Raw genomic sequence first — 15,231 nt, forward strand, 5'->3', positions numbered from 1 at the left:
AAACAAACCGAACAAAAACAACAACAACATTGATCAGCGCAAGCGCAATTCGAATAAAAGAAACGATATTTTTTTTTTTTTTTTTGGTTGAGCCACAACTTTTGTTTTGTCTATTGATCGTCGGCTAAGAAAAAGAAAGAAAACATAATTTTTCTCTTGAAATTTTCCTTAAATTTTAAAATTTGATAAAATTGTTTGTTTGTTTTGATTGGATTGATTGATCGAGATTCAATTTCTTTTTCCAATTTTCACCCGGATTGAATCGGGTTTTTTCTTTCCATTTTCGTTTGTTGTTTTTTTTCTGGAATTGTGAATTTTGTTATTTTTTCTTAATCCGAAAGAACTAAACACTTGTGTGTTAGTTCATTGAGAAGACTTTTTTTGGAAATGACTGAAAAATATCGTAACACTCCTAAAGGTTTGATGATGATGATGATGAAATCATTTTTGTTTTTGTTTTGGTTTGAACATAAACTAACAACAATACTAATTCAAAATAGGTCGTATTGCACCAAATGGTTATCGTTTATGTGATCCATTACCTGAAGGACAAATTTTACTTGATTTTGAAAAAACACAATGGGTTATTGGTAAGTATTCTTCATGCACTAAAATAATGATCAATTGATTGATTGATTGATATTTAGGAAAACCAATCGGTTTAGGTGGATTTGGTGAAATATATCTTATACACCCGAAAGATACACCATCCAGACAATGTGTAATGAAATTGGATAATATTAATGGTCCATTATTTGTTGAAGTAAATTTTGTATTACGTGCTTGTCAAAAATCGCAAATTTCTGCATTTATGGAAACGAAAAAATTATCATTTTTAGGTGTACCACGTTTTATTGCATCCGGTACACATAATAGTAGTTATCGTTTTTTAATCATGGAACGTTTAGGTGAAGAATTACAAAAAGTACTTGAAACAAGACATTTAAGTATATCAACTACATGCAGAATTGCTTGCAGAATAATAGGTAAATAATTGATAGTTTTTTTTAATTGATAATTTCTAAATTAAAATCTGTTTATTTTGATAGATGTCCTTGAATATATTCATGATCAAGGTTATATACATGCTGATATTAAAGCACAAAATATACTTCGTTCATTAAAAACAACAACGGAAAATAATGATAATTCAACAAATAAACGTACGAAAGCTAATAAACGACAATTAATAGATGATCAACAATCATCGGATAATCTTATTGATGAAGATGATAATTATTATCTTATTGATTATGGTTTAGTTGAAAGATTTATATTACAAGGTTCACATAAACCATATGAACCGGATAAACGTAAAGCTAATAATGGTACATGTGAATTTCGTTCACGTGATGCACATATTGGTGTTATATCACGTCGTAGTGATATTGAATCATTAGGTTATAATCTTATACTGTGGTTTTATGGCCGTCATCCTTGGGCAAATCTATTGAAAGATGCGGAAAAAGTATTGGCCAAAAAAAATTGGGCAATGTCAAATATTGATGATTTTCTTCGCGAAGCATTTAGTGGTAAAACATTTATTGAAAATAGTGAAACAAATGATTCGAAAACATCGAAAACAGCATCATCCAAATCAAAATCGAATGGTAAAAAAACACCAGCCATATCTGTTTATCATCAACCACCGGTAAACAATAATCTTCCCGTTTCGACTGTTGTACCGAAAGGATTTCGAAATTTTTTCGCCGAAATCAATCAACTTTCACATGATGATCGTCCAAATTATGAAAAATATAAAAATATTTTACAAGATATTGCACGATTGAATCCTAAAACTGCCAATCATAATTTATTTAATAATGATAGTCCGAAACGTTCACGATCTTCACGATCGATTAATAAACAACAGCAGCAGCCCGAAGAAGTGATCAATACAAGTGATGTGATTCGAACAAAAAAATCAAACATAAAAAATTCTCAAATTCAAAATGGTAATTCAGAATTACCATCAATTGCTGATGATGATGAAAGTGATGATACTGAAATCGAAGATAATGTAATCGATAATAATAGGATAAAATCATCATCGACAAGAACAACCAGAACACAAACATCGAAACAACAAAAATTATCACCAACAAAACAACGAATTCAACAGTTGAAAAATAAGAATAAAATTCAATCACCACAAACAACACCAAAATCAACAATAAATCAACGTAAAAATCTTCGAAATCGTAAGAGTAATAATATTTTCGATGATAATGATGATGAAAATGGTGATGATAATGATGAATGTGATTCTATAAAAAAATCATCCACAGATAAAATAACTTATAATACACCACGTCATAGTACAGCATTAATATCATTCACACCATTCGATAGTAGTGATCCATTATTTGGTCCATTCGAACCAGAAGAAAGCCTTAATTATGTGAAAAATAATAATGATACGAAAAGAAATCGCACGAAACCATTGATTAATGGTAAAATTGTCAACAACATTATTGTTAATGATGAAAATGAAACCGATAATACTAATAATAGAAATAATAATCAATGTCGAATTTATATTAATAATCGAAGATGTCGTTCAAGACAATCATTTGATGATGATGATTGGAATCCAAATTATAAAATTTCTGTTGTAAAAAATAATAATACTACGGAACAAAATAATGGTCCGATATTGAAAATGGCCAATGGTAAATTATCAAAATCAACTGTAACAATATCATCATCATCATCATCGAAATCAACAACAAAAACCACTAAAACACCTTCATCCAAACCGAATGGTATTTCGAAACGTAATGTACAAAAATCCACTAATTGTTTATCATCGAAATTTTCCACACCACCAACAACAACCAATAATACAAACAATAGTGGTGTAACGGAAACAGCAGCAATGCAAAGAATTCGTTTAATGTTACAGAATAAAAAGAAAAAATAATCATTTGTAACGAAACTATTTTTATCGTTCATCATTATCATCTTTCGCTACACGTGTTTTGTATTAATCTTTGTTTGGTATCAAAAAAAAAAATGTGTCACATTTGATGATCAAGGATCACTAATGATGATCTTTGAAAACCTTTTCACTCTTTTTTACTTTTTTAATTTTTGTTTGAAATTTTTTTTTATTATTTAATCAACAAACAAACAAAAATGAATTTTACAAAATACAAAAACTAAATAAAAATACTTTATTTACAAATATTTACAAAGATCAAAACAGCAGATTTTTTGGGGGGAGGATGATCACAACGATTGAATCACAACATCAGCAGGAATTTGCTTTTTCAATAGTTTTTTTCATAGATTCAATGTTTGATTCAATGGCTGATCAGTAATATTCATTGTTGTTGTTGCAATTTGTGTTAAATTAATTAATTTATCAAACCAGAATGGCATTCTTACAACAGTAATATTATTATTATTATCGTTGAATGATGGTGTTGATAAATCAACATTATCATCATATGATGATTGTAATCGATCTTGAAATCTTTCAACAATACCTTGTAATGAAAAATAAGTACCAGTACAAAGTACTAAAAAACCAAATATTAAAATTAATGTATTTTTCATGATAAGCCATTTACGTTGAAAACCATCAGTACGTTCATAGAATGCAATTAAATGTAATATTGTTGGTATTATTATGGCAACCAATGTACAAGCAAATGCACCAATTAATTCAATGATAAGATCTAATTCGGGTATTGAAGCTGCCAATATAACTAAAAAAAGGAAATAAAATGAATGAATGATGAACATTGTTTATGAATGAACCATCATCGAATGTTTGTTGTCATAAAAAAACTTACATGTTAAAATAACCAATAATGAACGAAATAAATAATCAGCCATATTAATGATAACGTCGGGTTTTTTTCTTTCAATTAAATAATTCTGAATGGTTGGCCACATCAGATGTATTGCTACAAACATTTGTATCGGATAGGAAAATGTAATTGCAAATGCATACATAAATTGTACAGCCATATATAATGGTTCATTTGGTAATGAAAATGTAATACTAGCACCAACATTATCACCATATTTAAGATAACCTAAAAAACCAACCGATGAATATAATATTATAACAAATAATATGGCCATATTTAGTACACCGAATGGTTTGGCAAAACTTTTTCTATCTTTCATTGAACGATATAATGGCATTGTCTATATAGTGAAGTAAGTGCAAAAAGATTCGAACATCAAATTAATTGATTTTGAATTTTGAATTTTACAGATATTTAGATACATACCACCGTTATACCTTCGAATGTATATGCCGTTGTACTGACAAATTGTGGCAGACGATAATTGATTGGTTTACGATCACCAATATAAGGAATATTTGTAACCAAATTATATAAAATTATTAATAAACTAGCCCACTGTACGAAATTTGCAATCATTGATCCCATTGATAGATGATAAATACTTTTAATGAAATTTAAACCAATCATTATTGGTAATAATAAACCAAGAAAATAAATAACATCATCATCTTGCCAATAACCAATTTTCAGATTAATCATTAATTGTAAAAGATTTTTAGCAATAAATAATGCATATGCACAACAAAATCCCGTTTGCGATAAACAAAGACAAATTGTTAAAAGTTTTTTCGATTTTCGACCATATTTTCTCAAGTTTTTCGGTCCAATTTCAAATGATAATTGTGCCAGCTAATTTATTTGTGTTAAAGAAAACGAAACGAATCAAACAATCAATCAAACGATCAAAAGCAAAATCAAAATTCAATATTTACCTCTTGATAATCACATGGAATTTGTTCCGGTTTTGTCATTAATAATTCATTAATCTGAACCAACATATGAATACAAAGATTACAAAGAAAACCAATGAGTATAACACCAAATATACCGAATATATAACCAGAATCGGAAAATGCTTTTGGCATAGATAATATCCCTGTACCGATATAACATTTTAATAATGTCATTAATGCTTGCATTTGTGTTGTTTCACGTAATGTTGATCCACCACCGTGTGACATTTTCGCTGATGTCTAATAACCGAAAAGTTTACCGAGGAAAAGTTTGTCGCACAAAAAATCGTTGTTGTCTGAGACGGAAAAGGAACTTTTTGATAAACTTCTTGACAAGATTTTTTGGATTTAGCTGTTTGGTTGGCGAAAAAATTTTTTTTTGATTATGGTGATAATCACAAAATAACCGTATGTGACAGGTTCCTTTTATAAATCAAATTTTTTTTCTGTCTGTCTTCTTTTTCTTCTTCTTGGTTCGATGTATTGTAAATGGAATGTTGTTGTTGTTGTGTGGTTGTCCAAAAGCAATAAATAATGTATGTACGAATGGATGGATGGATAATAAACTTTATGCCACCACAAAATGATGATGATCAACGGTTCAAACGACAAGCAGAAGAAGAAGAAGAAGAAGTTGATGGCAATATGGATAAATGATAATAAAGTGGTAACATGCATCAAGTGTGTGAACGAGGTTTACAAATAGTGAGAGAGAGAGAAAAAAAAAAGAGAGAGAGAGAGAAATGAAATGATAGAGATATACTTTCGATTCACGTACCTGATTGATTAGAGAAAAAACAATGTTATTAAATTAAATTATTATTGTTGTTGTTCAATTTGGCATTGATATTTCCATCATCATCATCATTATCGCACCTGTAGAACATTCTCGCCTTCGACAGAATCCCGTAAAACAGCCGAAATACACATACCGACAGACAACAAGAACGGTAAACCAATAAACGGTTTCAGCACACACACACATCTACCTTTCTCTCTCTCTGTCTCGCACTTTCTTATCTCTTTCCTCTCTTCTTCTTTTTTTTTCTCTGTAATTAAAGTGATGGTCAAATTTTGTTTTTTTTTTCGTTTGAAAAATGGAAAATTTTTCCAAAAAAAAATGATAATGCAAAGTATGCCATGACATTTTTTTTAAAAAAAAATTTTTTTTAATTTTCCGTAACAAAAAATTCGACATAGTTTTTTGTCGATATTTGGTGAAGAGAAACTGTTCATTGATCTCTCTCTCTCTCTCTCTCTCTCTCTCTCTATTCAGAGAGCAAAAGTGAGAGGCCATTTTCTCTCGCATTTTGGGCCAGAAAAAAAAGTTGGCTTTCGGTTCCCCCTTTATTTTCCCCTTTTATTTTGATTTTCCCCTTTTGATTTTCTCTTTCATCGATCCCCCCTCTTCTTATCGATTTTCAATCAAAAAAAAAAAAATCTAATTTTCATTAATTACGGTTGCCCCCTTTTTCATGAATGACCCCAAACTTTTTTGATTGTTTGTTTTTTTTTTTTGCAAATTCCTTACAGATTTTTAGATTAGAAAAATCCAGGTCATTACTAGATTAATTGTGAATTTATCTGATCGATCAATAATCAATAATCAATGAAAACAAAACAAAACAAAACAGACAAAAATATCAGTTATCATCATCAATGTCAAGTATTAACAATCGATTGTGGAATCGGAAAAACAAACAATCGATTGTGGAATCGGAAAAACAAAAACAATCGATTGTGGAATCGGAAAAACAAACAAAAACATTCGAAAGATCGATAATCGATCAATTCGAATTTTTTCTATCAACCATCCAATGACTTTGCACATCTTTTAATCTTTGAAATTTGGAGACAACAACAACAACAACGAGACAAGAAGACAATAAAAGAAAAGAATAATGATACATACAATGTGACAAAACTAAATAATGATAATTTCGGGCACAAACGTGCCTAAAATCATCATCATTAACCCTCATCCAGTTTTTTTGCTGTTTTATGATTGACATTTTACAATCATCATCATCGTTAATCATTTAATCTGTAAATGTAACAATTGTGAATCTTTTTTTCCTTTTTTTTATTTTTATTATTTACAAGGAATTTTTTTTTTGTCACCACATACATAACTATAATGATTTAAATTCCACTTGAAAACAAAAAACGAAAAACAACAACTGATTGATTGATTGATTAATGACAAGGGCCGGAAAATAAAAGTTGACAAAAAACAATCAATCCATAAACAAAAAACTCAATCATTTTGACAATGACCTGATAATTTCTATCATCATCACCATCAAAAGATTGATGAGATGATGGAGATTTTTCTGTTGTCCACCGTTTGTTGGATGGCGACAATTTTTTTGGTTGGGGATTTTGCCTTCGATGCCCAACCACCACCACCGCCACCATCGATAAACAATGATACATCAATTTTTTTTTTTATGATTGGTGGTTTCATCGGAAAAAAAAATATTTGTATTGAAATTTTTCCATAACAATAATAATAATAAACGAATGGAGAGAAAAAAAATTGAATTAACCAAGAAACAAAAATCAGGTGATTACAAAAACGACAACGCGATGCAATTAACTCGTGTGACCAGCATTATCGAAAATTATTGGATACGATAATAAAATGAATGGAATGTCGTTTGTTTGATTTGTTTGATTTGCATGATGATTTGACCCGAAAACTTGACATTGTAAAGATGCACAAGAAAACAGAAAACAGAAAATTTCTGAAAAGAATTTTTTGCTTTGTCGATGATGATGATGATATTTGCATTTGGTGGGGCAACCATGTGATTTCATTCAAAAGTAGAAATTGGTCATTTCCATTTTGCACCGAAAACAAAACAAAAAATTTTCCTTTCTTTCCAAATCCATTATTATAAATGAAAGAAAAATTGATTGGTAATTTCCGATTGGAAATTTCAACAATCACAGAAAATAATCCAATCATCATTAATCGAAAATTTCCTTCATTTTTTAGAAAAAAAAACCAAACAATCATCACGTGGTTTATCGCAAATTGATGAATGATAATGCAAGAGTCAAACGCCAACGAAAAGAAGAAAAATAGTTTTTTTTCAAAAAATTTTATTTCATGAATGGAAAATTATTCAATCGGGGGAAAAAACTTTCCAGAAATTAAAAAGAAAAATTAATGGAAAGTTTATTCTATTCGCCTTTAATTTTAGCCAAAATAGCACGTTTTCTTTGTTGAATTTTATTCTTACGTGTTGCCAATGTAAGTTTTTTAGCTTTCCATAATTTAACTTTCGATTGATCCGTTGGTTTGGTACGTGGTTTTTTAGCCAATGGTGATGGATCATTACGAATTGCTTCGTGTGCTTTTTCATAAATGTTTTCCATCTATTTTTACACAAACAAGACAAACAAACAAGGCAAAAACATTAATCAAAAATCAATCAGATAATGTTAAAATAGATATTACCTCATCACTTGTGATACCTAATTTAATATAACGAGAAAATTGTCGTTTATATGCTTCTTCATCTTCTTCCAGCAATTTTTTCATATATTCAGCAACATGTTGTCCAAATATATGATCACGATGTACATCGGCATTAAATTCTTTTGATTCATTATCATATCCGGGGAAACGTTTAGTTGAATGTGGTATATCGATACCACCATCGGCTGCACCTTTCATAACACCAAAAACACGTGCACCAGTTGTAGTACGTGCTAGGCCGACATCCAAATAAGCCCGAAATGATCGTGGTTGACCATCCAAATTTTCTACAGTATATTGTTCACCATTAACTTCTTCCGATCCTTTATAGATACTATCAAGTTTGAATTTTTGAAGTAACTGTAAAATGAAACGAATAGGATGTTAACAATTGGAAATCTTATTTCTCAATTCGAATCAGAAAAAAATTACCCGACGAGCCAACAACAGTCCAGTACAATAAGCAGCAGCATAATTAGTCAAACCACATTTAATACCATAACGTGGTAATTCATGTGAATATGCAGCACAAACAATTTTATCACCTTCGATTTTAGCATAGGCAATCTGACAGATAATATCTTTGTTTGTAAAACGAACAATCAAACGATATTTCGGTGTATTGTATTTGTTCTTGTCCTGAACAACCAATCGACGTCGGGCATAATAATCGGTTTTACCCTCTTGATTATGGGAAATTAGTGGAAAAAAAGAAAAAAAAATCAATCGAAATTCGAAAATTATCAAAACTTTTTCAAATGTTTTACCTCGCCTCCTTTTGAATTTAACCTGAAAACGTTTAAAATAAGCTTTGTTTTTGACAACTTTAACAAAACCGGCCTAAATATTAGAAAAAAAAATTTGAATATTAGTCATCACCCGAAAACAAAACAAAAAAATTGATTCAAAAACAAACCATTTTTTTCCAAAAAGTTCAAATTTTTCAATTAAAAAACACAACACACACGAAACACACGATGGAAAACGTGAAAGGAAAAGAATACATTTCCGTCTGCGTGTGTGTTTGCTGCTGTGCGCGTGTCCAAAAAACTTTTTTTTCGGCTTGGCTATTCATAAAGAATGTTCCTAAAAAAAAATTCATTTTCGAATTTGTTTGCTCAATTGGAAATTTCATCATCGAAATTTTGAAAAAACGCAAACTTTGATTGTTTTTTTTTCGAGCTAAAATTCTTGATTTTGAAAACTTTTGATTATCCCTTCATTCACAAAATGGCCCAACCTTCCAAACAAAAACTTAAAAAACTATTGGCATGGCTTGAGATTCAAACTATTGATTTTTATTTTATTCCAGCTTATAATGAATATATTGAAATGCTTAATGCATTTATTCAGAAAAAAGGTACGGCAAATATTGATCGCAAAAAATTCAAAGCTATACTTGAAAAAGCTGAAAATTTTTTAATGTCATCCGAATTATCATCGTCGAAGGCAAAAAGAACTTTGGAATCAAATATTAATCTGGCCAAACAAATTATTTCAAATATGACTAAAGATGATCAGCCTGAAGTCATCGTTAGTGGCAGTGATTCTATAAATGAATCTTCCAATCTTTCTCAAATTCAAGGTAATTTATTGATGATGGGTTTTGATTAATTGTTTTGCTAATTCTTTGTCATTGAAGAAGAATCTAACAATGATCGTGTTCATATCGATTTTTTGACCGAAATCAAAAATAAATTGTCCGACGCTAATTACGAGAAACTCGAGAGTTATACTTCGGGGATGGTTTCATGTCGAGTGAGGTTCAATCTTACTGAAAAGGCAATACGTGATTTGCTTTCACTTTACACTATGTTTATTGATCTTGATCCTGATCTTATGCCCTATATATCACAAATGTCAGATTCTTCTTACATTCGAGAAAAATTCAATGTGATCAATCCGCATCGTGATGATCAAGATTATTTCAGTCCATAATATTTTTTTTTTAATTCATTTGAATTGAAATATAATCTCGATTTACATTTTTTAAAATTCAAAAAACAATCGAAAAATTAAATCGTAACAATCGATATAGTCGTTCGTCACGTTGTTCACGTGATTGTAAAACCACTATTTTCTATGCTTTTATGTTTTTTCGTTCGATGATGAAAATTTATTTCTTGCGCGCGATATTTTTGTTTTGTTTTGACATTCTCGGTGATTGTTTTGAAATTTAATTTGGTTCAACAAAATAAAAATGACCGATACTGAATCTATTTCTTTTGAGGTAATCATGAAAAACAATCATGTTTTTTTGTTATTGAAAAAAAATTTCATTTAATTAGGATGATTATGGATTACCCGATCAAAATTGTGTTCGATCAACTCAACTTGATGATAAACTTATTCAAAAACTTTTAGATGAAAATGTTAATGATGAAGAAATTTTACTTGAACTAAGTCATCGTGATGATTTTCCACATTATATTCTTAATCCTATGCATTATAATGATGATTATCTTATTGGATTAACTAATCTTATTCGAAGATTAATGAAAATTGATCATGAATCCGTTAATCGTTGGATCGGTTTAGAACAAGTTGATCGTGATGAAATTGTTTCAATATTTTCTTTTCTTTTCAAAATTATTGCCGAACAGACCGAATCATTTCTTTATCCCGAAGTAATTGAATATAAAAATTTGTAAGTTGCAAAGATTTTGCCAATACAAAATTTTTTTTATTCAAAAGTTTTTTTCCAAATTTTTAACAGAAAATTCAGTCTTTATGATTATGTTACATCGATACTTTGTGCTTTCATCATGACATTGAATGAAGATCAATTTGCTGAAGTGGAAGAATTTTTATTTGAAAAATTATTTTCATCACATCTAATCAATGCTTTAATGGCATCCGATATCCTGTGTTTTTGTTGTCGTATTTCCGATGCGTTTGCATTGGATATGGCTGAAGTTTTATTCAAAACATTGAGTGAAATTTGGTTCGAAGATGTTCGAACTACCACTGTTGAACATCAATCATCCATAAATGTTTTACGATTTACCTATCAAATTCTATTGAATTTGGCCAAAAGAATTTTTAAATTTTTTGATAAAGATCAATTTGGTCGATTGATTGAATCATGTCCAGTGCAATCAAACCTAATGATATGGAATGATTTTGATTTAAAAGTTGTCAATATTAATGTACCAAGAAACTGTCAAGTTATTTATGAAAATATTTATAATTATACAAAATTTACGGAAAAACCTGATGATTCAATTATTGATATTTTGGTTAGAAATTTCATCTCACGATCAAACAACAACGTCGACGATGAATATGATTCATTATTACATCTAAGACTTTTGAAAAATATCAAAACATTATTAAATTTTTCACATTTCAATCGAATAATATTGAAAATGAAAAATCTACTATTGCAATCAACCGAATATCGTCTTGAATTTTCTATTGGTTGTTTGAAATTACTGAATACATTGGCCATTGTCAACGATGAAAAATATCGAAAATTTTGTTTCCAAAATAATTTCCATCAATTATTATTGGCACTATTTCAAGAATGTAGTAAGGATTTCGTCAGTAAACTTTACTATTTTTCAACATTACAAAACATTTTACAAAATCCATTATTTACCGATATTTTGGCCGATCAATTGAATCGTTGTATCAAAACATATCTAATATTTCAAATTGGATATTATCAAGATAAAAAATGTTTAATACAAGATGAAAAAGATATTTATTTAAAACAATTGTTCAAAGCGGATAATGATAATGATTTCAATGTACCATTTGAAGCTCGTTACAATCATATTGATAAGGAAATCGATGATATTCCAATTGATCAATTATTTTTTAATCATTTTATCCGTGCGAAACAAAACGAAAATCCTTTGGTAATGAAAAATGAAAATCATTTAATCAATGAATTTCGTTTGTTTATTGAAAAATTAAAAAATATTGATTTTGTTAATCAAGAAGAAGAAGAACGGCAAGAATTTATGTTGTTATACAATGAATTGGGTGAAATTTTCAAACAAAAATAATCAATCATCATCATCATCGTCGTCGTTACGTAAACTTCCAAAAACTTCTTTGGGAACCATTTTCTGTTCAATCTCTGTTTTAAATTTTTCAAAAAAAATGAATTAGTATTTTTGTATAATAAACACGAATAAAAAGCAGAATGTTTGTTCGCTTAAAATTTGTTTCCTTAATTTTAGCTTTAAAGCGCGCACACAACTTACCTGACAATTTAGTTTTCTTAGACGATGATTGTTGTTCATCGTCATCATTTTCGTCATCATCATCAGTTTGTTCGGCATCCAAATCTTCATCATCATCGAGGTTTATTTCATCAGGATTAGCCTGATCCGAACTGACGATAATATCATTCACTCGATTACCACCATTATTCACCGTTGATGAATCAGATTTAACAAATTGTACAGCATTTTTAATTATTTCCGAACCATCCGATTGATTAGCTTGTGCTTGATTTTCTAAATCATTCATTTTATTCGTCGATTCTTTATTATCTTGTTGCTGGTGAAAAGCTGATGCCATCATTTGTGCTGACATAAAATTTACTTGTGTATTAAATGTAGCCATTACTGAACGTTTTATTCGTAACATTTCTCGAACAGTATCTTCATTTCCATGTTTAATTTCAAAATCTTTCCATGCATTCCAAAATCTGGTGGCCGTACGTGGATCACAAATTTGGCTACAATGTGCATAAATAGCACGTGCACGATCAATTTCACCAAGTTTCCTTTCGAGATCGGCAAATTTTAAACACATTTCCCGTGCTTCCGAATCCGGTAGCATATCAATAGCTTTTTCATAAATTGATCTTGTATGTGTTACACCAAACATTTCCGCAACTTTACGAATAAATATATTAAAAACTTCCATTCGTTCATTCGATGGTACTTTTTTCGTTGCACGATCATAAATAGTGGTAGCATTTCTAGCCAAACCATATTCTTCTTCACATTTTGCATAAAGAAAGAAAAAATGTTTACAATATTTCGAAGGGCAATATTCCAAACATTGTTCAAATAGATCCCGTATACGTTCTAATTTTGAACCACGATAACGTTGTAAAAATTTTGTTAAATATGTATTCCAAATATCATAAACATTTGGCCAACGAAACAACGAAATACCTTTTTCATATGCTTTAAATGATTCTTCAAAATAATCATTTTCTTCCAAAAACAGTCCATAATTAATGATCATTTGTGGTGTTACGATTTTCAATTCAATAATTTTATCATAAACAGCTTTGGTTGATTCAAATGTACCGAAACTTTCTTCCAAATCAGCATACATTGACCATATTTTCAATGATTTATAAAGGCGATTTTGTACCGATTCAGATTGATCATAATATGATGTTGTTGTTCGCTTCGATGGAACTGAAACCGCTCTTTGCATTAATTTTAATGCCAATTCAAAATTATTATTACGTACTTCCATTTCAACATATTCACACCAAACATTAGCAAGATCTTCAACTTTTACATAATCAACTGTAACGGCTTTTTCAAATATTAAACGAGCATCTTCCAACTGTCCATTAGCTTCATAAAATTGTGCAAATTTTACCCACAATAAATAATATTTACCTATGGCATGTTTTGCCTGCACTGTTTGTACAGCATCACTATAAACATCAACAATTTCGGTGGGTTTATTTTCCAACAATTTTACACGTTTTAACCATTCTTCTACGTTATGTGGATTTTGTCGTAATGCTACATTGTTCAATAATAATGGTCGTCGTTCAATAATATCTTCATATCGGATCATACGTAAATCTAGATCAATTTCATCTTCTTCATTTAGATTCGATTGATTCATACGTACTTGTATCAATTTTTCTTCACTTTGTGTATATGCATCGAAAATTTGTGAAAAATCCCGTACAGTTTTAATACTGGCCAATGCTTCTTCAAAAATATCACGTGCTTTATCAAATAAACCACTTCGGGTATAATATTCAGCCAAACTAATCCATAATTTTCCCTGTTGATCAACATAACGTTTAATTCCTTCACGTATAATTGCATCAACATCCAATGAATGAATTCTGTCCGGATGACGACAAAGAATTTCAGCTAATTCAGTCCATAATTGATGTTTAGATCGTCCTTGTTTGGAAACAAAATGTTCATCATTAACAATTTCGGTTAATTTCAATGCAGCTTCATCCCAACGTTCAATCGATATAAGATAATCGATAAAATCTTCAGCTTCTTCAGGTAATAACATTAGATAACGACGATAAATACGAATCGATGTTTCAGGTAGATTATGTGATTTTACAAATTTCAAATACAGTGGCCATATACGATTATGTTGTGTAATTGGTAATGCTTGTAATGAACGATCAAATGTTCGACGTGTTCGTGTCAAATCACATTGTGACATTAAAAATTGTAAATATTCAATCCATATTCGAGGCATTTTATGCATAAAAACTAGCGAACGTTCAAAACAATTATTTGTTTCATTTACAATTGGATCTAATATTGATAATGAATTGGTTTGTTTGATACGAAGTTTTAGATAACCATACCATAGCTTATAACTACCGGGCATTAATTTTAAAGCTCTTTCATATAATAAATTAACAATATCGTTTGATGATGAATCTTTTTTACGATCAATATAACGTAACCAATGTGAAATTGAATAAGAATTTCGAAGTATATCTTCTTCATGTGCCAGATCTTCTTCGTTCTGTGGTGTGTTTTTAATAAGAAAACAAACAAAACAATTAATTCAATTTCAATCAACAAAAAACACTACTTACGATAATGATTGAAGAATGTTTTTCCATTATGAAAAATTTTCTATTTGATTGATAGAAATTCACGAAAGAAAATCGGCGATCAAAAAAATCGTGTGTTCGTTCGTTGTTGTATATAACGAGGATATTTTGACACCAAACACAGACACTGACAGACAGTATTGACACTATTCTGACATT

The 15,231-nt window shown here is 29.7% G+C and overlaps 6 protein-coding genes across 7 annotated transcripts; 3 read left to right on the top strand and 3 right to left on the bottom strand.

The window, feature by feature from the left end:
- Nucleotides 1–75: 75 nt before the first annotated feature.
- On the top strand, nucleotides 76–3,205 carry LOC113795074 (uncharacterized). The gene is made up of 4 exons (XM_027345257.2): nucleotides 76–418; nucleotides 501–590; nucleotides 648–986; nucleotides 1,050–3,205. Exons 1-4 carry the CDS (start codon nucleotides 388–390, stop codon nucleotides 2,921–2,923), a joined length of 2,334 nt encoding a protein of 777 aa, XP_027201058.2. The 5' UTR covers nucleotides 76–387; the 3' UTR covers nucleotides 2,924–3,205.
- LOC142645078 (proton-coupled amino acid transporter-like protein pathetic) lies at nucleotides 3,163–5,670 on the bottom strand. The gene is made up of 5 exons (XM_075820340.1): nucleotides 5,556–5,670; nucleotides 4,757–5,343; nucleotides 4,248–4,673; nucleotides 3,801–4,161; nucleotides 3,163–3,713 (listed from the first exon to the last, which is right to left on the bottom strand). Exons 2-5 carry the CDS (start codon nucleotides 5,003–5,005, stop codon nucleotides 3,286–3,288), a joined length of 1,464 nt encoding a protein of 487 aa, XP_075676455.1. The 5' UTR covers nucleotides 5,006–5,343; nucleotides 5,556–5,670; the 3' UTR covers nucleotides 3,163–3,285.
- Nucleotides 5,671–7,936: 2,266 nt separating this feature from the next.
- RpL5 (ribosomal protein L5) lies at nucleotides 7,937–9,297 on the bottom strand. The gene is made up of 5 exons (XM_027345259.2): nucleotides 9,181–9,297; nucleotides 9,032–9,104; nucleotides 8,697–8,947; nucleotides 8,244–8,624; nucleotides 7,937–8,161 (listed from the first exon to the last, which is right to left on the bottom strand). The coding sequence occupies exons 1-5, from the start codon at nucleotides 9,181–9,183 to the stop codon at nucleotides 7,967–7,969; spliced, it is 903 nt and encodes a 300-aa protein (XP_027201060.2). The 5' UTR covers nucleotides 9,184–9,297; the 3' UTR covers nucleotides 7,937–7,966.
- Nucleotides 9,298–9,352: 55 nt separating this feature from the next.
- LOC113795084 (uncharacterized) lies at nucleotides 9,353–10,340 on the top strand. Of its 2 annotated transcripts, none has more exons than XM_027345270.2 (2): nucleotides 9,353–9,849; nucleotides 9,910–10,340. In XM_027345270.2, exons 1-2 carry the CDS (start codon nucleotides 9,495–9,497, stop codon nucleotides 10,200–10,202), a joined length of 648 nt encoding a protein of 215 aa, XP_027201071.2. In that variant the 5' UTR covers nucleotides 9,353–9,494; the 3' UTR covers nucleotides 10,203–10,340. The 2 variants fall into 2 exon arrangements, with proteins under 2 accessions (XP_027201071.2, XP_027201069.2); XM_027345268.2 differs by having other exon boundaries at nucleotides 9,358–9,849; nucleotides 9,907–10,340.
- Nucleotides 10,341–10,355: 15 nt separating this feature from the next.
- On the top strand, nucleotides 10,356–12,277 carry LOC113795080 (uncharacterized). Its single transcript, XM_027345265.2, has 3 exons — nucleotides 10,356–10,494; nucleotides 10,553–10,911; nucleotides 10,981–12,277. The coding sequence occupies exons 1-3, from the start codon at nucleotides 10,465–10,467 to the stop codon at nucleotides 12,275–12,277; spliced, it is 1,686 nt and encodes a 561-aa protein (XP_027201066.2). The 5' UTR covers nucleotides 10,356–10,464.
- fand (Pre-mRNA-splicing factor SYF1 fand) lies at nucleotides 12,124–15,202 on the bottom strand. Its single transcript, XM_027345256.2, has 3 exons — nucleotides 15,055–15,202; nucleotides 12,479–14,981; nucleotides 12,124–12,351 (listed from the first exon to the last, which is right to left on the bottom strand). The coding sequence occupies exons 1-3, from the start codon at nucleotides 15,079–15,081 to the stop codon at nucleotides 12,278–12,280; spliced, it is 2,604 nt and encodes an 867-aa protein (XP_027201057.2). The 5' UTR covers nucleotides 15,082–15,202; the 3' UTR covers nucleotides 12,124–12,277.
- Nucleotides 15,203–15,231: the final 29 nt, after the last annotated feature.

The sequence above is a fragment of the Dermatophagoides pteronyssinus genome, unplaced genomic scaffold (genome assembly GCF_027571235.1).
Source record: "Dermatophagoides pteronyssinus isolate colony J.1.1.1.1 unplaced genomic scaffold, Derpt_VIB-CSIC_2022.12 sq0006, whole genome shotgun sequence".
NCBI classification, from domain to species: Eukaryota; Metazoa; Arthropoda; class Arachnida; order Sarcoptiformes; family Pyroglyphidae; genus Dermatophagoides; species Dermatophagoides pteronyssinus.